Below are 25024 nucleotides of genomic sequence, written 5' to 3'. Positions count from 1 at the left end.
GTTTTAAGCAGGTGCCAGAAAGAATACAGTAAAGGCGCCCGCCTGATGTCAATAGGCGGGAGCTCCGAAATGCAGCATTCATGCAATCAAAGTCACAGCCGGTTTGGCCCTCAGAAGGACATAGGAGCAACCCTCACCTTCAAATGTTTGGTGGGGCTTCATAGGGAGCCTCTTTTTTCTTTTGTATGTTTAATAGATTATTGTATTTTAATGTTCTGTTGGAAGCCGCTCAGAGTGGCTGGGGAAGCCCAGCCAGATGGGCGGGGTATAAATAATAAATTATTATTATTATTATTATTATTATTATTATTAGGTGTCTGTGTTAGTAGAACTTTGAATTTCTGAAACTAAAAGAGACAGTAATGTTTGACACAGGGATAGTTCTGTGGTTCTTTTGTTTTTTGGCATGTTATCAGGACGTTTGTTGAGTTTCCACGACTGTATTCAACTGGGGTTTTCTCCTTTCCCTTCAGGTGGACTTCCTCAGCCCATGACCAATGGGTCAGCACAAACGCAGGTGAGCGATGGGTACGGATGGGTGAATCTGTCTGTTTCTGTCTCTCTCGGTTTCTTATTTTTCCATTCTTAAGTTCAGTTCTCCATATCATTGGGCATTCCCCCCCCCCAAAAAAAAGTCCTCATGAAAATATCCACATTTTAGTGCATCCCCCCCCCCCCCGATATACACATTATTGTATGCAGTTTTGCCCAATATGCACATCCTTTTGCAAAAAAAATTCCTGGAATAAGAAGCATTTTGATACATACCTGACTCTAGTATATTCATTTTTGTACACATTCCCTGCCTGGAGAACTGCACAGCAAAATTGGGAGGACTGCAGATTTTGAAAGATGACTGTGTTTTGAGTTCCAGTTTGGTTTGCCTTGAAATGTAGACTGAATCAACTTCCACCCCTACCCTGTTACCTGTTCAGAATGTACAGCAGAGCTGAGTGCAGCTTTCTTCAGCCTGATGCCGTGCAGGTGTGTTGGACCACAACTCCCATCAGCCCCAGTTAGCATGGTACCCGTGTCCTTAGCCCATGGTGGCTGGGGCTGATGGGAGTTGTAGTCCAACACACCTGCATGACACAAGGCTGGGGAATTCTAGTTTTCTTCCTTGAGTCACAAATTTAAGATGTGACACATAGGACATGTCCATTTCGGATCAACGAGATCCCTGGCCATCTTCCTTCACTCTCCTCTGGTTTCTGTGGCTTCAGCAACCTTTGGCCCAACTTATTTAGATCTGTCTTCCTGCAGTGCTAGGAAATGAGATGGATCACATGAGATTGAAGGGCTGCAGCCTGTAATGAGAAATCCTTATCAAACTGACCCAACACAATATGCTGCCTTTTCTTAAAAACTTCCGTGACTTTTTCTCTGCCTGGAAATTTTATTGTGAGCCATGCAGGGGAAAGATTGCAATGGAGATTGTATGGGTTGACCCACCTTCCTGTTCTTCTTTATGGCCCATGTTTCCCCAAGTGGCACCACCACGCTCACCATGCTGGCACAAAACCTCAAGGCACTGTCCTACAGCTGTCCAAATCGTGTTCTTAACCCCTCCAATTCCACTTTTCTTGTAATAAACACACACCCTCTTTCCATTCCCGACAGCTGAATGGGGGATCCATGTCCTCGTCCCACAGCGATTGCCAAAGTCCTGAGAAGGAGTCTGAGGTAAACAAAGTGATCCCATTTCTTGACCTGCCCAAACACTGCACAGGAAACCTCGTATATATTCTTTCTTGCATTGCCAAGGAAATCCCCTGGACCTGCATCCTTCCAGGGGTCCCCCTCTGGATTCTGCCCCTTCTTCTTCCTCCTCCTGCCTCTGCCAAGTTCTGCCTCTCCCTCCTTCTCAGTGTCTCTGCGGCATCCACCCATCTTCTCTTTTCTCCTGCTTCTAATATGGAACATGCTTTTGTCTTCTGCTCATCTGGACTGGGACTTTTTCCATCTGAAGGCAGTCCTGTTTAGGGAAGTTTTTAATATTTAATGCTGTATTGTTTTTAACACTTGATTGGAAGCCACCCAGAGTGGCTGGGGAAACTCAGCCAGATGGGCGGGGTATAAATAATAAATTTATTATTATTATTATTATTATTATTATTATTATTATTATTATTATTTTCTTGCTTTCTGGCCTTCCACCTCTTGTAAATCCCAGGGGCATTTCTGCACCGACTACCTCCTGCTTCCTGCACAACTTTTCCAAGCTTGTCACCCTTCATGTGGTTTTAGGATCAGTGAGTGGTGCCCCTCTTGGTAGTTCTGCCACCCTTAGATGTTTGGCGTGGTAGTGGCCTGGGGGAGGGCATTCCCCGTGGCAGCCCCAAAATTGTGGAATTCCCTCCCCACAGAAGTGCACCTGCAACCTTCATAGTGCAGCTTCTTGACCCTGACCTCTTGACACCTGAGATGTATATTTTTGGGGGCCCACCCTGTTTTTGTGACTGCAGATCATTTTAACTGATTCTAATATTGTTTTGGGGAACCGTTAAGTCTAGAGAAAAGGCGAGCAAGGGATGACGTGATGGAGTTTTATAAAAATTATGTGTGGCATGGAGAAAGTGGATAGAGAAAAGCTGCTCTTCCTTTCTCATAGATAAAACTCCTTCTTCATGCAGCGCGTAGTTAAGCTATGGAACTCCCTCAAGAGGCAGCAATGGCCACCAACCTTGCTTCAAAAGTGGATTGGACAAATTTGTGGGGGAGAAGGCTATCAATGACTACTAGCCACAGTGGCTATTAGCCTGATCCAGTAGAGTTCTTCTTAAGTCCTTCTTTTTATATTGTTACAACCTGCCCTGGGAGCTTATGGCAATGGGCATGTCATAAAAAATTAGTAGTAATTGTAACAACGTGGATAGGAAATGTAGTTGTTGTTGACGCTGCTGCTGCTGCTGCCACTCCAAAATTTAGCTTCCCTGCTCCCTCCTTCTAAACAAGCAAGTTTTTTGTGGTTTTTTTGTCAGCTGTTAAACATCTGCCATGTTCCACCACAGAGGTGGCCAGAGTCAAACTGTCTTCTCTTATTTCTCCTTCCGGGGACCCCTCAGGATGAAAGAAGGAAGAGAACAATAGAAGCCACTAGGAATATGTTGATGTAGAGGGAATATGAACTATTTCTGGCAAAAATAAAAATAAAAATAAAAATAAATAAAGCCAGCAGATTCCCCGCTCCCAAACCCCTATACTTTAAAAAACAAACAAACAGCTTAATTGCATTCAAATGCGAAGGGAAATACTTGAATGCAATGCAGCTTATTTATTTCCTCACGCCCTGCCACCACTGCAGCCCTGTTTCTTTAAGAGAGAAATATGCAGGCCTTGACTAGAGGAGAGTTTTGTGAAGACCACAGAGAGGCTTGAATTACGGGGGATCCGATCCCTGTTCCTTCAGAGGAGCAACTGGCCTCACTGTTCACTGGAGTCCAAAAACTCTGCATTCTTTCCATGCCGGGTTGGTGGTGAGGGAGAGGAATTATTCACTAGTTTCATCCAGCTTTTGCCAGTGCTGGCTGATGTCCTGCTTTCTTACAGGCTTCATCGGCTTGGTTCCGCTGAGGGCCTTTCTTGGTTTTATCGCCTTGGGTCCCGATCCTGCCATGGGCTTGTGGTTTTGAATAGACATAGAAGGAGAACCCTAAGTGGCACTTAATTGTCCCAGAGGTCCACTGTGATAGGGGAGTGAGGCCAGTGTTAGAAACTCAAGATATGTAAGCTAGGCGCCAAATGGCACCTTAAGCTTAGGTTATGTCAATTCGCCAGGGGGTTGGACTTGATGACCTTTGGTGTTCCTTCCAGCACTACAATTCTATTATTTTATTATCTCAACTACATTGCCTGACTGTAGCTTGCTCTTACAACAGTTCACTTGTCCCAGGAGGCAAGAAGGAGAAACATAAACAGTGGAAAGGGAAATGGAATCAACTAGGGGCTAAGGCAGAAATTTTTAAACTGTGGTCTGCGAGTTCCATTTGCGTGGCCTGTGGAAATGCTGCAGCACAGTCAGATGTATCTGCACTTAGTGCTGCACTTCCTTTCCTTGATGTGATGATGGAGGACTAAAATGCTCAGCAAGGGGTCCATGATTTGCTTGGCAGTTCAGGAGCATGTATCTTTTGCTGCACATGATTCAGCTGGCTCGATGGAGATGTCAGTCGCCCAGAAATCTCCACGTAGTCACAATTGGACCCGCACCAGGAGCAAAATGTGTCTGTCGCCCAGGAAATTTTAAACACTGGGGACAGTGACCACCCACCGCTCCCAAGCGGATTTGGGTACCACATCCCATTGCTTTCTGACGCTGCTCATCCACATCCCCTTGCTCCCTGGGTTGGTGGTTGGAGGCCGGATCCTGCCCGGAGGTGTCCAGTTGCTTACTGCTGGTTTGTTTAATCGCCGCTGTAAAGCAGGTGACATTCCTTTCTCAGGCCAGGCATAGCACATGAAACCTTCTCTGGATACAAAGCATATGGCCTTCCATTAAGCTGGAGGCCCATCCCTCCTGCGCTCTGCTGGTGATGCATGATGACGTTTGGGCTGCAGACTTGGGTCTGTGGTGGGTTGACATGGGGCCAGATGGGTTAGTACTTGCTGATGTTCCAAAAACTTGGGTTCTATGAAGAGTAAGCGCAGCTCTTCGGCATCAGAATTAGGGACATAGGAAGCTGCCTTATATTGAGTCAGGCCATTGGTCTGTCTAGCTTAACACTGTTCACACAGACTTGTGGGGTCTCCCAACCCTGCCTGGAAAAGAGACCAGGGATTGAACCCAAGGTCTTCTACATGCAGAGCAGATGTCCTGCCACTCAGCTACATCCATTGGTCCACCTCGCTCAGTATTGTCTGTATTGATTGGCTACGGCTCTCTAGGGTTTCATACCAAGGGTCTTTCCTAACCCTGCCTGGAGATGCCACCTGGGACCTTCTGCATGCAAAGCAAATACTCTGCCCCTGAGTTATAGTTCTTCTCAGTTGCTGCTTCCTCTCCTAAGAGCAGAGGCTGCGTTTTGCCCTGTCAAAGGCCCAAGAGACCCAGTCTGCATCCTGCAATGACTCTTTAGTTTTTTTGCTGCCTCCTGTCAGCTCTACCTGCAAGGTAGCCTCTCCAAACCCTGCAAAATGAGTTTGAAAAGGGATGACAGGTTGAAGTGGGGGGAAACCTGCCCCCCCCGCAATAAATGCAGCACAGGAGCCCCCACCATACCCCTCTATCCCACCAGTCCTTTCCCTTCTTTTGAATCCCATTCTTTTCTCTTTCTTTTTTTTTAAAAATCCCGCTAGGTGGGAGAGCCTGGGAAGAAGGATCCGTTTGAGGAGAGCGGCTTGAACCTGAGTCCCACGGCAGCGGAGGCCAAAGAGAAAGTGCGGGCCAAGCGGGTGAACAAAAGGGCCCCCCAGATGGACTGGAACAAGAAGCGGGAGATCTTCAGCAACTTCTGAGCCGGCCGGGGAGCTCCTCTCGACTCCTGTTGCGGCTCCCCCCACCCCGGCTTGGAGACATTTGCAAATGAGCACGGGGATGGCGATGGCCGCGCTGTGCCTCCAACAGGCACCGCTCCAAGGCGTGCCAGGCTCTGCTTTTTACCATAGGTTTGTGTTGCTTTGTACAAAGCACATTCCCTCCTTCCCCCCTGCCCCCAGCCTCTTTTATTGTACAAAAGTGGTCAGAGAGAGTGAGATTGAAACTGCAGGGCTCAAACACACAAAACAGGCAACTGTGAAACTGCCACAGTAACAAGCAGGAAAAGCAAGCGGCAATTTTCCTTTCCTTTTTGAATCGCTTAACCTGCAATATTTAGAATGTATTATTTATAGGATCATTTTTATATCATTAATTGTTTGAGCTTCTTCTGCCTCTTCTTGTAGCGATGTCAATATTTTTTTTTTTATAATGTCCCAACCAGAACTTGTTAACCAGAGCCTTTCCACTTAACTGGATGCTGCGGTCTGCACTGTGATGGGTTAGCAGCAGCTGTTGCCAACCTGGTGCCCTCTAGATATTCTAAATAATGCCCACTCCTTGCAGCAGCCCTTGGTTTCGGGCAGGAGGGGGCATCAGGTTGGCAGAGACTGCTGGGTTTCCATGTTGGCATCCTCATAAATGTGGTTCCTGACCATTTCGTGATTGTGCAAGTTTTCTCTGTGGCTTTAAACTTGGACTTTTTATTTTTTAAAGGAGGAAATTTTTTCCCGCCCCTCCATCTGTTCGTAGTTAGTGCTTGAAACGCCCTGACCCTTTAAGCCTCAGGCACAGCAAGCCCCCTTTTCTTTGCAAATTGTTTTTGCCTTGTTACCACTTTTCAGAACAACTGCGCTTTTCGAAAAGCCCCTTCACCACTTTTCAGAACGACCGTGCTTTTTGAAAAGTCCCTTCCGTACCAATCATGGCAAAAGACCACAATTATTTGGTGCACTCAGGTGCAGAAATGCATGCCGTCCCTTGCCAACCCCCAGGGGCCAGGGTAGGGTAGAAGGGGGGGGGGAGCAAGCGCCCCCCCTTTCTAAATCCTGACATTTATAAGGAACACTGATCTGAATTGGCTGTAGCCAGAAGCTGGAAATAACACTTTTTAGCGAGACTCGGGAGAAGCACAGGAAGACAATTGTATCTGTGAAATACTAACATTCCTGGGAGCGGTTCCTCTGGGAGACGGTGCCCTGCTGGCAAACGGACAGGCATCTTGAGATTTAAGCAGAAGCACCCCCCTTTTTGGTCAAGTTCATTTAACCTCCAACCGCACAACTATTTCCACTTCCAGGCCTTTTGAAAACATGCACCCCATTTCAACATTGCTAATGTTTCAGCGGCTGCACCATTAACCAACCTTTCAGTTTAGCAGCAGTAAGGTATCTGCACGTATCAGCTGTTCTAAGGAAAGGCTGTAGTGGATGGTCTCCCCTTTAACATATGACTACTAACCCTTTCCATAGGCAGTGGGAGATGATGGAGAGAGTGGTCCCCACAGCCTTTTTCAGGCCGAGGGCCACATTCCCTTGTGGGCGATCTTCTGGGGGCTGCATACCAGTGGCAGGAGAAACCAGAAGCAAAGGTGGTGGATCTCACAGGGCTCCCCCTCCCCCACCTGCAATGGTCTGAGGTTCTACACCAACCCTCACCCTTCTCCAACCATGGAATCCAAAAGGTTTCATTACAGTCCAAGAACATTTCTCAGGCAGGGAAAAGGACTTAATGTAAGCACCAAGCAGGCCTTGGTTTGAGAAGGGGGAGTGGCCTAGGAAGCATCCTGAGGGCCAGATGGAGAGGCCTGAAGAGCCACATTTGGTCACTGGGCCTGAGGCACCCCCTCCCTACAGCCAAAGTCAAATCTCATGCTTTAACCATGACGCGTAAAGCTGAATTTAACAAGCTCTGAATGTGTTTTAGCTTCTGCAATGTTCTTTCTGAAGGAATGGCTCAGAAGCACAGAATGTGTCTCTTTTTTGAGACGGCAACACATCCGCATCTACTGACCATCTGACCTGCTCATTACCAGTGTTAGGCCCTCTACGTTACTTCCCCCACCCTCCAAATAGAAAGAAGAATTGTTATTAAAGGCAAGGAGACATGGTAGAGGTTGGATTGCCATCTTGGAGGGATTCTTTAGCTGTGATTCTTGCACCATATGACTCTCGGGGTCCCTTCCAACTGTACAATTATATGATTCTGTGATTCCCTAGATCAGTGGTGTCCAAACTTTTTTCAAAGAGGGCCAGATTTTATGAAGTGAAGGGCTGTGAGGGCCGATCAAAGTTGTTAACCTTTTTTTAGGATTGAAGTTGTTGAGGTTTTTTAGGAAATAAACTGGATTAAACTGACTGGAAGGCCGGATTAGGCCCCCGAAACGGATTTTGGACATGCCTGCCCTAGATAGATCTTGATGTTGTTATAAGAGGACACGAGTTGGGAGACGGATTGACCCAAGGGGCCCAGGTCACTGGGAAGTTTCCAGGGAAGTTCTCACCTCTCCCTGTGTTAATTCATGGGAAGGAGTATACTGTTTGGTGTGGTTTTTTTTCCTGTGGTAGGCACTGAAATGTCCTGAATCCAGGCCTGAGTGAAAGTGGATAATTCTGGGGTATTGCTCCTACTTACTAACTGAATTTGACCCTTCTCAATGAGTGATGTATGTCAACTGTGTGGGCCACATAAAAGTAAAGCACACACTCCTGTGGAACCCCTACACTAGGCTCTTCTGTTCTTGAGGAGATCTCTTTGCTAATCTGATGCCCTCTAACTGTTTTGAACCACAGCTCCCATCAGCCTCAGCAGGCACATCCATGGTTTGGGCTGATGGGAGTTGTAGTTTGAGCATCTGAAGGGCACACAGTTGGCAAAGGCTGCTTGAGAGTGATCACATTGCAGCAACTCAGAAATTGTTATCCAAACTCTTCTCCTGACTCTGCTAAGTGAGGGAGGAGTAAAAAAAAAAAAAAAAAAGGAAGATAGCTAATGATTTTATAACACTGTTAATCTGGTAAGGGGAGGCAGGTAGGAAGAGTTTTTTCTTCCAGCCTTCTTTAGTGAGACATCACAACCTTTCACACCCTTTTCTTCTTTACAACCACAACAAGTATTAAAAAGCAAGCTGGATGGGATGCAGTTTCTCTTTCATAAAAAGAGGTCTGTATGACTAAGCAATTGCCACCCTTTTAATTAGGACACAAATGTACAATCTATATAAGTATTCAAGAAGTTGGGGGAGGGGACATTTTGTCTTCAGGGATTCTTCAGCTGTGATTCCTGCATTGCAGGGGGTTGAAGTAGATGATCCTTTGGGCCCCTTCCAACTCTTACAGCCCTACAATACCCGCAAGATGACCAAGTGCCCTTTGATATAAGTACACTCTGGGGGCTTTGCAAATAACTTAGCTGAATAAGGTGCCTTAGATTATTTTCCTGTCCTTTGGGGAAATGGCTGCCATGTAGCAAAGCTGGCTTGGTAAATGGTACCATTCTCTTGTTATGTGATTGGTTTTCAGGAATAACCTTGTATACAGTTTCATTACAGGGGGCTTTGAGAGAAATGCAAGGTGGAGTATCGGTGTCCATGATGGACAGCCCTGTACTCATAGTCCGCCCCAGGAGTAGCCAAAGCAGTCTTCTCTAGGTGTTGCTGGACTCCATCTCCCATCATCTCTCACCATTGGTTGTGTTGGCTGGGGCTTATGGGAGTTGCAGTCCACAACATCTGGAGAGCACCACGTTGGATACCCTTTGTGCACACCAGCTTTTACCAATCTGATGGTCTCCAGCTATTTTGGACTACAATTCCTAGCAGCCCTAGAGCTGCTAGAGTTGGGGGTAGCTGGTCTGGATGCCTAAGAAACGTGCCCTAATTCTGCACCTGAGTTAATCTAACTGAAGGCCACATTTTGACTGATTTTGCATAGTCTGCCTGGTTATCATAGGGACACCATTGTAGTCCTCACCTCTGTCCCCTCAGAGGCCTACCCCCTCTGTCTTCTGAGGTAGCACCAGGCATCACCCACCACTTTTGAATTTTATCTCAGTAGGCATGAGAACTAGAAAGCGGTCTTTTTGCAAACAACCCCTCCCCCCATATTTCAGATTGATTCCATAGATGTTCAGCAGGCAAGAAGGGTTTGGCTACAAATCATTGTGCTCTTCACTTTATGATGATGATGATTATGAGGATGATTTTTATTTTAAAAATAGGGTTTCTAGCCCACATGGAATCTGGGGGAATGTCAGGAATTCTTTCCGCCTTTGAGACTCATTCTTTGCCAAGCTTGACCAAAACATTCCAATTTGTTTATATAAACCTGCACCATTGAAGACTGTGAAGCTATGTAAAAATAAATATATGTAAATATGACTAATTTGCACAACTCAGTCTGCAGACGTGGGATTTTACTACATTCCCAGACCATTTATTATTGGAGAACAGCCGTACTTGCTGACTCCCAGTCCAGCCCCAGTTATGCTCAGTTAGTCCCATAGATGCCCATTAGTATTGAAAGGGGGCTTCCTGCTGATGCCACAGGAAGGGTGTGCATTATGAGGCAATTGCAAATAAGAGTGCATGTAGATCTTCCTTCCCCAGCCTGGTGCCCGGATGTTTGGAATACACATCCCATCATCCCTGACCTTTTGCCATGCTGGCTGATACTGATGGGATTTGTAGTCCAACAACAACTGGAGGGCCCCAGGTTGAGTAATCCTGCCATAAATCTCTCTTGATGACTCAGGACCACTGATTCTAGGAGGATAATGAAATGTTTGTGAATGAAAATGTGGCTTTCTGAAGAATGCTCTGCTGAGTCTTTTTTAATTTTTTAAACAAAGAAAACACTTATTGAGTGAGACTGGTAGTAATTCAGGTATATGCTAATACCTGCTGAAAAGGTTGCTTGAAACTTGATTTTGAGAACAGTCGGTGTGAGATTTCTAAAGGCTTTGGGGGGGGCTGGTTTGATTCCTTAAATGATTGGAGGGCGCTTGTTTTTCAAATTAGGCTAATTTTTTTACCTCCAAAAGAGTTGCCCCCAATTCATTATTAGCAAAGGTGCTGCTGCACCACATGTGTGTGGGGGGTGCTGCTGCTGCTGCAGTTCCTACCAGCCTTGGGCTGATGGGAGTTGGAGTCCAGCAACATCTGGAAGACCACAGGTTCTCCACCCCTCTGATGCATGGAAAGAACAGGTTTACATCTGGTCAGTGGAAGATGAAACAGGATAGGAGGCCTTTTGAAAAACGCCTGGATAACACCTTGGGCTCCATGATCGAAGAAAGGTGAAATATAATAGTAAGGAAATGAATGAATGCAGGACTGGTTTGAACAAGGATTTCTAAAGTCATTCTTTAAGGATAGGAGAGGTGTGACAGAAGCACAAATTTGAGGGTTGTGGTACAATTGAAATCTCCTATACAAATCTGTACCTATAGAGGTATCTTTCCCCCTACCCTTTCCAAGAAAGCAAACATCCCAGTCTCTAGTACGTGGATTGACTCATGACGATTTAAAAGCACGCCTGGCTCTCTTTTCTCTGCCATCCTATATGCTCTGCAGCACTTAACTCAGTTTCTGCACATCTAACCTAGACATTCACTAAAAAGTTATAAGAAGAGCTGTTAACTGCATTGTGTAAAAAAATGTATACTAAAATGTCAATAATAAAACTGGTTTCCCATGTACAGCGAGTTTTATGATGTTGGTGTCCAAATTATTATTTCCTTATGGTATCCCTCTCTTCCTCCCATCCAGCTTTTGTGTCTGTTTCCTGGCTGTGCCAGATTGCCTCACTTCTAGGTGCATTTAAATTATCAGGGAAACATATTCCAGCCCCTCAAGGAAGGTTTGAAGCAGGGCCAATGAGGGGGTATGTCATAGGGAGAGTCCCAGGGGACAGAAGGAAAGGCCTGGAGGGCTGCTTTCAGATCCTGGGCCCAAGTTCCCTACTCTGGATTAAGCCCCCTCTTCTGGGAAACCTGAGCACCAAACAGAGACTGTTAGACAAAATTCTTATTAAAAACAAAACTGTTTATTATATAAAAATAAGAATTACTCTTTAGGTAGATGCAGTTCTCAGCATTTGGCTTATGTGACAGGCTAAGCAAAGCTCAAGGCTTACACTGTATTCCAAATGCCCCTTTTGCTTGGGACATCTCAAAGGCTTCGTTCTCACATAGGAGAACTCTTACCCAACCTGGTGTCTTCTAGATGTTTTGGACTGTACTTTATGGTTGCGCTGTCTGGGGCTGATGGGAGTTGTAGTTCAAAACATCAGGAGGGTGATAGATTGGGAGGAAAGCTGATCTAAAATCTCAAGGCCTGGAGCCCATCAGATACAATTGGGGTGGGAAGCATTTTTTCTGTCTCATCTGTTTTTAAACTTCCAACTCTCCCTACCTTGGCAACAGGCTAATTCCTCCATGACGCTGGGACAGGCCTGAATGACATCATCCAGTGGAGCTGGATAACTCCTTTTGCCTGGTAACTAGCTTATTAGCATTTAAATTGGAAATTCTTCAAGGGCAAAGGCAGCTGACAGAATCCACAAACACTTCTTAGGAAGGTCTGGTCTGGGAAGAAAGTATGACCGGCCTCCTTCACAGTGTGTGTGGAGGCAGGGAGAGGCATAAAGACAAGGAAATACAACACACCCTGAGGGCTGGTTGCCCTTCAGGCAGAGGCTCTCAAAGTGGGAGCCTTGCCCTTTCAAAACAAAGGCCGGAGGATGTCATGTGAGCTGAACCTTAGAAATTCTGGTCAGACATATATAGCTTATGACAAAGAGATCTCCAGACATATCAAAACATGTGGATCTTCCATTGACAGGACACAAACTGAACTTTCTGCTTGTTTTCATTTTCACCCTAAAGAAAGTTTCACCCATTTTCAGCCTGCGTTCCCCCATCTCCTCTTTCTAGCCACAGGAATCCAGCAAAAGCTTCATTTAAAAGATATTGGGGGCTGGATTATACTTTTGAAGTAGACTCTCATCATTTTAAATACTCATGGCTTTGCCCAAAGAACCATGGGAGCTGTAGTTTGTTAAGGGTGCTGGGAGTTACTGGAAGAACCCCTATTCCCTTCCAGCTTCAATTCCCAAAGCAATTTCAACTCCTCTTCCCCAGGAACTCTGGGAACTGTAGCTCTGTGAGGGGGAAAGGGGGTCTCCTAACAACTCTCAGCACGCTGAACAAGACGCAGCTCCCAGGATTCTTAGGGAAGGGGGCTGGCAGGGGGACCATGACTGTTTAAAGTAGCATGTCACTGCTTTAAATGTATGGTGCTGATGGTGCCTGAGCTAGCTGAACTGAGTTATGTCAAGATGTACACGTGCAACTGATTTCAGTGGGACTCGAGTCCAGCTAACTTAGTCTGGAATCTGGCCCAGTACGTTGCACTTATTTAACTACTCTCTGTGTGGCTTCATACTTGGGTTAAGAGGAGTCCTTTCAGGGCAGCCTGGGACACCAAACTTAAGTCAACTCTATGGACCTTTTATGAGGAACAATGCTATTTGGATCCCTCTCACCTGTGCATGGCTTGGAGACCAGGAACCAAGTCATTGCTGTAGTGCCACCAGATTTCAGGGTGAAAATCCCTCTTGCTCAAGCCACTGGCAGGTCAGCTACAGCATCATCAGTCCATTGGTGGGCCCCCAAGTCCTAGTCCCCCAGTATGGTGGCCTGTTCCAGTAAGTGTTGCATCTCTCAGCGCTTCCTCGAAGCCGGACAGATGTCCCTGTTGAGGCATTCACTGCAGCGTGGATTTACAGGTAAGCAGACTTGCTGCCCAAACCCAACAAGAAGCCAGTTTATCTCACTCCAGAGATCTCTAGGAGGAGAAGGAAGGGAAATGTTCATTTATCATTATTATTAATTTGATTAATCACCCACCCTTCACCCTGAGGCTACAGGAGCTGTAGTTCAGAAAGATTTGAAGGGTTGTTGGTTAGCTGCCCCTGGAGCTTAGCTGAAGGCCTAACCCTGTGGTAAATTTTGTATGGGAGAAGGGAAGCCTTCAGACGTCCTCTTCTGAGGCTGTTTAGGGCTCTGAAGATGGAAAACACCACTTTGAATTGGGCTCCGAAATGGAATGGGAGACAATGAAGATAGCATGTTGATCATAAAGCCAAACTATTGTTAAAACAAGCCACAGTTCGTAAGCCAAAAACAAACCATGACTTCACATTTTGCTTAGGCCAGGGGTCTGCAACCTTTAAGACAAAAAGAGCCACTTGGACCCGTTTCCGAAGAAAAAAAAAACCGGGAGCCGCAAAACTCATCATTATAAAAATAACTTTTTTGTCACTTTTTTATTATTTCTTTGTTTGACCCCTCAGAATTACTCCTCCTCATAGAAATAAACGTTAAATTAACAAGTTACCTTTTTTTTGTGTGTGTGTGTTCTTCACTCCCCTTCAAAACAGTGACCAGCGTACATGCCCCTTACAATGTAGCGGGCGGGCGGGCGGGAAGGTGACGTCGGGATGGTGCGTGACTAACACATGCACCGCCCCCATGCGACGTCACAGCCAGTACAGCGCCCGCCACAGTGGGGAGTGTCGGGGCACACAATGCGCCTCCTCCCCTCACTAGTATCTGCCCCGGAGCCGCGGCAAAGGTGTAAAAGAGCCACATGCGGCTCCGGAGCCGCGGGTTGCAGACCCCTGGCTTAGGCTAAACAAACCATGGCTGAATTAAAAAAAAGAAACAGAATACGTGGAGTAAAGAAACAAGTCAGAATTGACCCCGACTGCCTCACCTGGGGAGCCACTCTTCCAGAGCCAGCCGAGTCTCCTCAGGAAGCTTTGTTTCCTTCTTTGCCCACTTCAACCTGTTGGAAATCCGGTGCACATGTGTGTCCACACCTATGGAAAATGGTGAGTAGAGTCAGGGGAGAGGAGATCCCATATTCAGTTCCCAGAATAGTTAGAGGATATTTGACCCCTACTTGAAGTAAAGGATGGTTTTGTCTTTGAGCGGAGCTTTCGACCAGAGGAGGGCTGGGGGACCCGTGGCCCTACAGATGTTGCTGGACTTCCAACTTCCAGCACCACTGGCTGCTGGCCCAGCTGGCTGGGGGGCTGATGGGAGTGGGAGTCAGGAAACTGGAGGGCCACAGGTTCCAGATAGTCACTGGGCTGTCAGTAGCAGATACAAGAACATACTGCTTCACATAGTACATAGTTAAACTGTGGAGGCAGTGATGGCCACCAATGGCTATGCTCTGCTTTCAAATTTAGAGGCAGCAATGCTTCTGAATACCAGCTGCTGAGAACTACAGGAGGGGAGAGGGCTTTTGTGCTCAAATCCTGCTCGCTGGTTTCCCACAGGCATTTGGTTAGCCACTGTAAGAATAGGATGCTGGGCTAAATGGGCCAGGGGTCTGATTCAGCAGGTTATTCTTATGTTCTAAGGGATACAGCACAATGTTTTGATTTTGAAAATCCAAGTGTGTTCAATTCATTTGAATATGCTAATGTTTTGGATTGCGGAAAATACTGCTTTCTAAATTGTGCCTTGCCGGTGTACTGTAAACCAGGGGGTTCCCAAGCACTGGTCTGAGGACCACAGTGGTCCGTGAACTTCATTCAGGTGGTCCACAGCATGCCTGTGAAGATCAGGGCCTGCTGCTGTGAAGTGGCAGGTGGAAGGAAGCGACTTTTGGATTCAGAAATGGAAATTTCAACATCCTTATTAGGGCAAGGCCTTTATTAGGCCAGCGCAAATAGTCTGGCTAGCTGGTAAGCAAAAGTGGGGGGAGGGGAAAAAATAATGCCCCTTTTAATGTCCCGAGTCTGCATTTTGTAAGAGTCTTAAGTCAGAAGGTGGGAGGAGGCATTCAGAAGAGGCTCGCAGCTGCCATGGAGGTATCAGGTTGCCTCAAGGCCTCAAATATAACAATGGCTGATTCCCCACCTTTGAAATTACTGGGCACTGTCTGTCACCCAGCACTGCCGCCATCTCTGGGCGAAACACACAGGCTCCTTGATTAATCGGGAAGGAATTCCACCAGAGAACCCCCAAATGAGATTCTCCCCACCCTCAGTTTTTAATCAACTGGTTCCTGAAGTCCCATTCATCAAGAATCAGCCCTCCCAGGTTTCCTGTAACCAGCAACCTAAAATGTTAATTGGAAGTACTGTTAAAATAAAAAAAGGTGGGTTGGTGCAAGCATGGGCCATGGAGCCACAGCGCCACCTCCTGCCTATAGCAGGATTGCATCACAGTCCCAAAATTCAAGGTAGGCAAAAGTGAAGAAGCCTCCTCACAGGAACTGTTTTGAAGTGACAGCTATTCATTTGATTTTAAATGATTCATTAGATTCTAACACTGAATTCAATGGGGGTGCTGAGTAGACATGGTTATGATTGCTCTGTAAGTGTGTGAGCCACAAAGGACCCATTTCACCTCTGCTTCAGGTGGCCTTAGACAAACTATGTACCGTATTTTTCCTTCTATAACACGCAGATTTTTTCTCCTAAAAAGGAAGGGGAAATGTCTGCGCGTGTTATTGAGCGAATGTGTGGTCCCTGGAGCCAAACAGTGCAAGGGGAGGCAAAAAAAAGCAGGCAAAAATCAAACCGCGCGTCTCCTAGAAGGGAAACTTGAAAAGAGGAAGCGGCTGCTTTCCAGCATTCTGCCTCAGGGTCTTACTGCCCACCCACCTCTGTTTCCTTGCTGTGTTTGCTCAAACGGAACAAAGAGCAGGGAAAGCCCCTCCCTTCCAGGCAAGCAGAGGGGAAAGCTGAAAACATGCAAGAGTGAGAGAGAGAGAGAGAGAGAGAGAGAGAGAGAGAGAGAGAGAGAGAGACAGACAGAGAGCGCGAGCTGGCTGGCTTGGGTGGGTAGGTGAGGGAAAACTTTTGCCTTCCTTTCCTCCCTACCCCTCTCCTGCATTCTTAGCCAGCTGCTTCTCTGCACACCCCTCTCCTGCTCCTTGTCCCTTCTGTGTTTTTCCTTCCCTCCCCACTTAAAATGTGGTTAAAAAGCATGGATCCACATGGATCCTCAGGATCTTTGCATTGGGTCAGCCCAAATTTACCATCAGATCACATAGCATGTCCATGGCTACAGCCTGCCCCCCAAAAATCACGCACCCACTGTTGCCTGGGGCTGCAATGGTGCAAAAATGTGGTTAAAAAGCATGGATCCACATGGATCCTAAGGATCTTTGCATTGGGTCAGCCCAAATTCACCATCAGATCAAATAGCATGTCCATGGCTACAGCCTGCCCCCCAAAAATCACGCACCCACTGTTGCCTGGGGCTGCAATGGTGCAAAAATGTGGTTAAAAAGCATGGATCCACATGGATCTTTGCATTGGGTCAGCCCAAATTCACCATCAGATCAAATAGCATGTCCATGGCTACAGCCTGCCCCCCAAAAAATCACGCACCCACTGTTGCCTGGGGCTGCAATGGTGCAAAAACATGGTTACAAAACATGGATCCACATGGATCCTCAGGATCTTTGCATTGTGTCAGCCCAAATTCACCATCAGAGCACATGGCTGTGGCCACAGCATGAAGCACAAAAATGATACATCCACTGTTTCATTCAGAATGTTTTTTCCCTTGTTTTCCTCCTCTAAAAACGATGTGCATGTTATGGTCAGGTGCGTGTTATAGAGCGAAAAATACGGTACATAAGAAGAGCCCATATAGTCTAGCATCTTGTTTTCACAGCGGCTACCCACATGCACCAAAGGGAAATCTGCAAGCAGGACCCACACACACAAAAGCCCTCTCCCCAGGCAAAAATGCTCAAGGGGTGTGTGAAGCAAGACTGGTGAGGGTGTGTGGCCTGGGGAATGTTCCAAGGGCCAGATAGATAGGCCCAAAGGGCCACCTTTGGCCCCTAGGCCCAAGGGTCCCCATCCCAGATCCTTCTAGAAGCTCCGATTCCTAGAGCAAATGAGTTGGGACTGCTAAGAGAAAAATGGAAACAGTACCGATTCCAGAGACGTCTTGCCAGGCAATGTCCATCACCAAATGAGCCATCTTGGGTCCAACCCCTGGGAGTTTCACCAGCTCCGCCAGTGTCCTTGGGATGTCTCCAGCATAGTCCTGCTTCAGAATTGCTGTGGTCTGCTTGATGTAGCTCACTTTCCGCTGTAGTCAGTGAAAAATGGGGGGATGTGTGCTGGAGGTTTAGCCAGCTGACAAAGAAGGCCTCAAGCAATGGAGGGAATAAGGGGGCTGACTATGAGGAATGAGGGGCCGGGATGAAAGCAGGGACCACAATGACAATGGAATCTCTGAGCCCGGCTTCGGCTGGGGAGAGTGGGATATACCGTATTTTTCGTCCCATAGGACGCTCCGTCCCATAGGACGCAACTAGTTTTTTGGGGGGGAAATAAAGGAAATTTTTTCCCCTTTATTTCCCCCCAAAAGCAGGTCGGGGAAACTGAACCAGGTCGAGGAAGGCGCTGCGCCTCCCTGCTGTCCCCCGAGCTTGTGGGGCTGGCCGATGTCTGCCTCAGGCGGCAGGCTGCTATCCGCAGTGTGGGGAACCCTGCGGGGAACTCCTGCAGGGCTCCCCACGCTGCGGATGTCTGCCCGGCGCGCGGGGCGCTCTGCTCCAGTGTGCCCCACCCGCCGGGTGGCAGGCTGCTATCCGCAGTGTGGGGAACCCTGCGGGGAACTCCTGCAGGGCTCCCCACGCTGCGGATGTCTGCCCGGCGCGCGGGGCGCTCTGCTCCAGTGTGCCCCACCCGCCGGGTGGCAGGCTGCTATCCGCAGTGTGGGGAACCCTGCGGGGAACTCCTGCAGGGCTCCCCACGCTGCGGATGTCTGCCCGGCGCACGGGGCGCTCTGCTTCAGGGCGCCCCGCCTGCCGGGCGGCAGGCTGCTATCCGCAGCATGGGGAGCCCTGCGGAGAACTCCCACAGGGCTGCCTAGGCTGCGGATGTGTTCCCGAAGCGCCGGGCGCTCTGCTTTCAGGGCGCCTGACGCTTCGGGAAGCAGGCTGCTATCCGCAGCCTAGACATCCCTGCCGGACCTCCTGCAGGGCTGCCCAGGCTGCGGATGTCTTCCTGAAGCCTGGAGAGCGAGAGGGGTCGGTGCGCACCGACCCCTCTCGCTCTCCAAGCTTCAGCGAAAGCCTGCATTCGCCCCATAGGACGCACCCACATTTCCCCTTCATTTTTGGAGGGGAAAAAGTGTGTCCAATGGGGCGAAAAATACGGTAAATAAAATTATATTACAAAATTATTATTTATTATCTAGCAGGGGTGTGCTTTCAGAACCGCAAGGCAGGAAGGATTATTAAGCCCCTTGGTAAGGAGGTCTCTCTGGTCTCAACCAGACCCACAACATTTGGTGCCTCCTCTCCTTAAACAGCTTCCACAACCCAGTTAGTCATTAGGACCACTTGTAATCAAGATCTTGAACCTGTTTGCTTATTTCCTCCTCCCATCCAATCTATTTTCCTTTTGTGCCATTGATTACTTAATATTGAAATACAACTTGCGCACATTTAACTTGTGTGCATTCAAGCTTTACATGCATGGCAATTTTTTTATTTTAAAAAGAAGTGGAAAGTGGTAGGGTTCTGTGAAAAATGACGTTGGCAATCCCACCTCCATTAAACCCAGTGAGTTTTGGCTTTAGGTGCGATCCCTGGACTGTAAGCCCCATGTACGTTGTGGGCTTACTGTAATAGAAAAGTTATATTATTTCATGCTACAGTCAAGAAAGAATTAAACAGTCCTAAATTAAATCTTTGCTCCATATGATTTGTAAAGGCGGGTGGGATACATAAACTTGCAAACCATTCTGATTTCTGTCTCCCCTCCCTTAATCTTACTATTTCTGTAAGTTTAGACATCAAAGTGACATACCATATTGTATTAAACCACTTGTGTTCTTTCAGCATTTTGGGAGCGTACCACTTAGGGACTAATATCAATTTTGCTCCTCTTAAGAAGTCTCCAGCTAGAGTAAGATGCTCTGAACGTACAACATTTTTCAGATATCCCACGAGAATCTTAATGGGTTTGGTGGTATGAAAGAACCAATTACAGTTAAACTGTGGAATCCATTCTTACAGGAGGCAGGGAGAGTCATCAATTTGCATGGCTTCAAAAGTGGATTAGACAAATTCATTGAGGAGGATAAGGCTATCAATGGCCACAATTAAAAATAAATAAATAAATAAATAAATAAATAAATAAATAAATAAATAATACCCCGCCCATCTGGCTGAGTTTCCCCAGCCATTCTGGGTGGATTCCAATCAAGTGTTAAAAACAATTCAGCATTAAATATTAAAAACTTCCCTAAACAGGGCTGCCTTCAGATGTCTTTTAAAGATAAGATAGCTGCTTATTTCCTTCACATCTGAAGGGAGGGCGTTCCACAGGGCGGGTGCCACTACCGAGAAGGCCCTCTGTCTGGTTCCCTGTAACCTTACTTCTCGCAATGAGGGAATTGCCAGAAGGCCCTTGGCGCTGGATCTCAGTGTCCGAGTTGAACGATGGGGGTGGAGACACTCCTTCAGGTATACAGGACCGTGGCCATTTAGGGCTTTAAAGGTCAGCACCAACACTTTGAATTGTGCTCGGAAACGTACTCGGAGCCAATGTAGATCTCTCAGGACCGGTGTTATGTGGTCCCGGCGGCCACTCCCAGTCACCAGTCTAGCTGCTGCATTCTGGATTAATTGCAGTTTCCGGGTCGCCTTAAAAGGTAGCCCCACGTAGAGCGCATTGCAGTAGTCCAAGCGGGAGATAACTAGAGCATGCACCACTCCACACCACACCAATGGTTGTGCTCTACCTCCACTGTCAGAGGCAGAAAGCTTCTGAACACAAGCTGCTGGGAATTGGAAGTGGGCAGAGCTGTTGCATTCAGGGCCTGCTTGCAGGCTTCCCATTGGGGCATCTGGTTGGTCACTGTGAGAACAGGATGTTGGGCTGGATTGGCCCCCTTTAACCCGATCCAGCAGCTATGATCTTCAGACGTTCACATTTTCTAAAGTCTTTAAAGCTGTTCTCCCAACAGTTTCTAAGAACCTTACCGCAACTCTACCAAACACAAATATAACCAGCTTCATTTCCTCAAAATGCCCAGCGCTGATTACTAAGATTAGGGCAAGAAAAATATTGGCTTAATGCTCTTCCTCTTTCCTATTCTCTCAAATGGCTCACCTTCCAAAACCCCACAGGGTAGATGAGCTGGCCTAGAGTCACGTCATCAGTCTCCAAGATGTTGTCCACAGTGAGGCCATGTTCCCTCAGGCGCATCATGGCCGCTGAAGTCACCTGATCTTTGGTTTGGCTGGAGAGCATGAGTGACAAGAGGACCTGGTAGCGCCTAACCTACAGTATGGTATGGAGATGGAAGGTGATCATCACAGGTTATCATCTTTTGTCAGATCTACTTTGTTTTTTTGCTAGAACCACCTAGGGCAACATATGCTAGTAAAGGGCAGGGCCAAAAGCAAAAGTAGTTGGAGCAATGGATGTGTCTAGAGCCTTTACATCCCAGCTACGTAAAAGCCAGAGGTTTCTACACACACAGATTTCTCTGCTGTCTTCCATCCAGGTAAATGGATGGAAACATTATCAGGGTTCAAGGGAACATCTCAACCAGGCAAAAACACTCAAGGAGGGTGCAGAGCAGGGCCAGTGAGTGGTTAGCTTTCCTAGCTTCAGGTGGGGAAACCCATGTTATCATTGTTAAAACCAGATCTGTTCTACAAACAGATCTCAGCCTCTACCTCCTGCCCAGTCCTGCTCTATGAGGGCAGGAAGGCAGACAATGCAACCTGCCAAGATCCTTCCAGCTCCTAAATATGTGCAGTTTAGCTCAGTTTTGAGCTCCAGGGCTCTCTCCTCACCTCTGGAGGAGCATCACTGTCAAAGCATTTCCCAGCACCCATCTGGTCCACAGGGGCATCTCTCTCCTTCCTCATTTCCCGGATGTTGCTCAGGTGCTGCTCCCAGTTTTTTGGTGCCCACTTCTGCTTCTTGCCCTCTGCTTCGTTTGTCTTGCCCAGACCATTTCCTCCGGGAGAGTCATAGGCAACACTGATGGTCTTCTGCTTTTGGTGGATCTTTGCGCGGAAGGTTTCACTCAGTGCAGGAACACCCCCTTCCCCCCCTGCAAAAAAAGAGAGGGAGAGAATATTGAACTGCAGTGAACTTTAAATTGGCACTGGATACTAATTAGCTACCAGGCTAAATTCAAGGTGTTGTTTCTGATTGTTTGCATTTATATCCCGTCTCTTTTCCCAATAGCTCGCAGTGGCTCAAACCCACGACCCAGAGATTAAGTGTCTCATGCTATACCAACTGCATGCACAAAGCCACCTTTGGTAGAGCATCTGCTTTGAGCACAGAAGGCCCTAAATTCAACCCTCAATGGCATCTGCAAGTGTGGGTGGAGGAAAAACCCCTCGTCTGGAACCACCAGTCGATGCAGCTCAGTGGCAGAGCACCTGCTTTCATACCCTCCAACATTTCTCCATTGAAAACAGAGAAGTCCCATTTCATAACAATAATTTTACTATTTATACCCCACACAACTTACTGGGTTGCCCTAGTCACTTCTGGGCAGATTCCAACATATATAAAAACACAATAAAACGTTAAATATTTAAAAAACCCTTCCCTATACAGGACTGCCTTCAGACGGCTCAGGGGTCGGATAACTCCATATCCTCCAACATTTATCCAATGAAAATAGGGACATCCTAAGGAAAAGTAGTACATTCCAGGATCAAATCCGAAAGCGGGACGGCTTCTCTAAATCAGGGACGTCCCTGGAAGAGAGAGACACTTGGAGGGCAGGAGGTCGCAGCATCAATCCCCAGCGGCATCCGCAGATAGGACGGGAGTCGGGGTAAAAACTCCCCGCCTGAAAGCCTAGACTAGAACCATTGCTGCCAATTCCTGTAGGCAAAACTAGGCTAGGTAGACCAATGCTCTGACTCAATATAGGTCTCAGCCGAAGCCCCCTGGCTCTTTCCCCCAGAGCCAAGAAGCCTCCCTCACCCCCTTGCCGGGTCTGACCTCTCCTTTTGCTCAGCTGCAGCCGGGTGGAGACCCCGCGACTCGCGCACATGCCTTTGCCTGGACCCAGAACTACAAGCCCCACAATGCCCCGCGGCGGCCGCCGGCGCATCCACCGTCTCTGCCTCGCACACCAAGCCGGAAGTGGACCCGCGTTTCCGGTGGAAGGGGGCGGGGTCTATGGGCTGAGGAGGCGGCGGCGAGTGGGACGGGGGGTGGGTTTCGGAGTGTGTGTGTTTATGTGGGGGTCTAGGAGCATAGGAGGTGAGTAGCCTCACTGGGAGCAAGGGGTGCCATGGGGATAACAAGGTGCTGGGGGCTCTGGAGCGAATTGGGGGCTGGGAAGGAGGGAGCGGCAAGCCTCTTGCCCTCCCCTCACTGACTTTCTCCCCACCTGGCCTACCTCACAGGGCGGTTGTGAGGGTATAATTTTTTTGTGGGGGAGGGAGGAATAGAGACTGTGTGCACGTCCTGACTTTTGCTCCTTGGAGGAAAGCTAGGATGTCAATAAATATGTAAACATGTAATGCCTGGATGGTTGCAAAGTTTGTTGTCTGTGGGGACGGCCTGGCCTACCTCATCGGGTTGTTGTGACGATAAAGGTTTTGGGGTGCAGCTTAGACCCATGTGCAGCTGCATTGATTGGAAAAGGCTTAACGGAAATGGTGTTAAATGTGTAACAGCAGCTGTGGCATGAGGGTGTTTTGTGGAGACAAATAATGAATTAGCTTCTGCAAAGACAGAGGTGGTGGTGGTGGTGTCACCAAGATTGCAAGTGATGTCCCGGGTTTGTCTTACCTCCATGCTAGGAGCAAATGGCTATGCATGTGTTTTGCAATCTCAACTTGCAGGCCAATTTTAGAGAGGGGAACGTGTGCTGCTAGCAAGCAGTGCATTATCCCATTGTGACCCTGAGTTCTGCAGAATTTGTTGTGCATGGAAACAACTTTCAGAATGGTGGCCCTTCTTCTAGTCTTCTGTTAAGAGTCTTATAGTGGCACTGAGATATTTGGAGCAGCCAAGGTGCTCTGGTGAAGTGGATGCAGCTGTATAACCTGCCTCAGGGGGTTGTGGTGAGGACAAGAATTGTAAAGCACTTTTATGTTGGGAGTAGCATAGTGGAAAAGTACTCAAGATATCTACAATAAATGAAATAAGAGCTGTTTTAATAAAATCTGTAATAGTAGTAGTAGTTGGCATCTGTCTTGAGAGACAATGGAGTGCACCTCCAGAGGTGAAGTCAAACCGCTGCATTAGCAGCAGTGAAGTGACCTCCCCTGGGCAGTGACCAAGTCTGGGCAGTGTGTATGGAAGTCCTGGGCTGCCCAGATGGCAAGACCCTCTCTTTCTTGCTGATGTGGTCCAAAGGAAAGCTGAGCAATATGTTTGGCACTAGCTTGGCTGCAAGGAGTTGCCGGGAGGAGGTGTACAAGGTGCCCTCCAACTGTCTTAGGGACTCCACTCTGGTTTTATGTAGGGTTTACTCCTTAGCTTTTTCTTCTCCCAAAGTTATACCACAAGGCAGTGGAGGTTTAGAATCAGAGTTTTCTTTCTCCTAATTGGGCTACCTTCCCAGGTTGATGAGCCCCATCTGCCCTCACTTTGTCACTACAGCATGTGAAGAAACCACATTCTTGACCGTTGGACCCACAGTTGGTCTTGTCTCAATCCACCGGAGCCTGTCTTTGCATGCAGGGAAAGTCCCTAACTCATTGAGGGTTTGAGACCCATGGGCTACCCTCACCTACTTTAACTGGCCAGTCAAAGCCATTCCCGGGGTGTGGCCACTGTTGCATGCTGACAGCCTCTAGGAGCCACAGGTGAGAGCTGAGTGCAGGTTGGGGACCACAGGTGGAAAAACTACCTCAGAAAAAGCATGTTGTGTCCTCCACCAGAGGTACTGTCCCTCTCCTAACACCCCATCTATTAAAAGGAGAGAGTTAAGGTGCTACTGGAAGGAACTTTTTTTGTTTTAAGGAGAGAGAGTTGTTTGACAATGGAACAGGTGATCTCGGGAGGTGGTGGACTCTCCTTCACTGGAGGTTTTTACACAGAAGTTGGATGACCATCTGATTATTTAGCTGTGATTACTGCATTGCAGGGGGTTGAGCTAGATGACCCTTTGGGCCCCTTCTAGCTCTACAGTTCTGTGATTCTATGACTTGGGTTTGCATAGCCTCCATCCTGCCCCCAAAGACTAACAGATTTATTGTGACAGGGGCATTTGATTTATTTATAGTGACTATGCCTGCTTTACCACGTCTTATTAAATTTATATATTGTCTTTCCTCCAAAGAGCCTAAGGCAGCAAACACTCCCTGCCCTTGTGAGGTAGGTTAGGCTGAGAGACAGAATGACTGGTTGAAAGTCACCCAGTGAGTTTCAGTGCTTGAGGATAGAATTGAACCAGAGGCTCCAAAGTACAACACTTTTAACTGCTGTGCCACACTCACTCTTTGGGGGTACATAGGAAGTTGCCTTATACTGAGTCAGGTCCTTGGTCCATCTAGCTGTGAAT

At 47.6% G+C, this 25024-nt stretch overlaps 3 protein-coding genes and 1 long non-coding RNA gene across 10 annotated transcripts in view; 2 read left to right on the top strand and 2 right to left on the bottom strand.

Annotated features, from left to right (window-relative positions):
- Positions 1-11176, top strand: part of NHERF2 (NHERF family PDZ scaffold protein 2) — a 58745-nt gene extending 47569 nt beyond the window's left edge. Inside the window, exons 5-7 of one of the 2 annotated variants that reach the window (XM_079952843.1) lie at positions 474-517; positions 1621-1683; positions 5296-11176. In XM_079952843.1, the coding sequence (XP_079808969.1) occupies positions 474-517; positions 1621-1683; positions 5296-5454 (266 nt within the window). In that variant the 3' untranslated portion in view covers positions 5455-11176. The remainder of the gene's footprint in view (positions 1-473; positions 518-1620; positions 1684-5295) is intronic. The other variant, XM_079952844.1, reaches the window with a different exon arrangement.
- On the bottom strand, positions 3260-5286 carry LOC307202679. Its single transcript, XR_013832971.1, has 2 exons — positions 4140-5286; positions 3260-3939 (listed from the first exon to the last, which is right to left on the bottom strand). It is a non-coding gene; the product is annotated as an uncharacterized lncRNA (long non-coding RNA).
- On the bottom strand, positions 8442-22627 carry NTHL1 (nth like DNA glycosylase 1). Of its 3 annotated transcripts, XR_013832970.1 has the most exons (7): positions 22507-22627; positions 21333-21595; positions 20641-20811; positions 17443-17602; positions 14250-14355; positions 8560-13319; positions 8442-8527 (listed from the first exon to the last, which is right to left on the bottom strand). XR_013832970.1 is itself a non-coding variant. In XM_079952845.1 (6 exons), exons 1-6 carry the CDS (start codon positions 22616-22618, stop codon positions 13196-13198), a joined length of 936 nt encoding a protein of 311 aa, XP_079808971.1. In that variant the 5' UTR covers positions 22619-22627; the 3' UTR covers positions 8442-13195. The 3 variants fall into 3 exon arrangements, 2 of the variants coding, with proteins under 2 accessions (XP_079808971.1, XP_079808972.1); XM_079952845.1 differs by having other exon boundaries at positions 8442-13319; XM_079952846.1 differs by lacking the exon at positions 20641-20811 and having other exon boundaries at positions 8442-13319.
- A 68-nt stretch (positions 22628-22695) lies between these two features.
- TSC2 (TSC complex subunit 2) overlaps positions 22696-25024 on the top strand; it is a 46362-nt gene continuing 44033 nt past the window's right edge. For all 4 annotated transcript variants that reach the window (XM_079952735.1, XM_079952733.1, XM_079952734.1 and 1 more), the window contains exon 1: positions 22696-22770. The gene's annotated coding sequence lies outside the window, so the exon portion shown is untranslated. The remainder of the gene's footprint in view (positions 22771-25024) is intronic.

This window comes from Podarcis cretensis (assembly GCF_951804945.1).
Source record: "Podarcis cretensis genome assembly, chromosome: 14".
Taxonomy (NCBI): Eukaryota; Metazoa; Chordata; class Lepidosauria; order Squamata; family Lacertidae; genus Podarcis; species Podarcis cretensis.
This window is presented reverse-complemented; position numbering and strand designations above follow the sequence as displayed.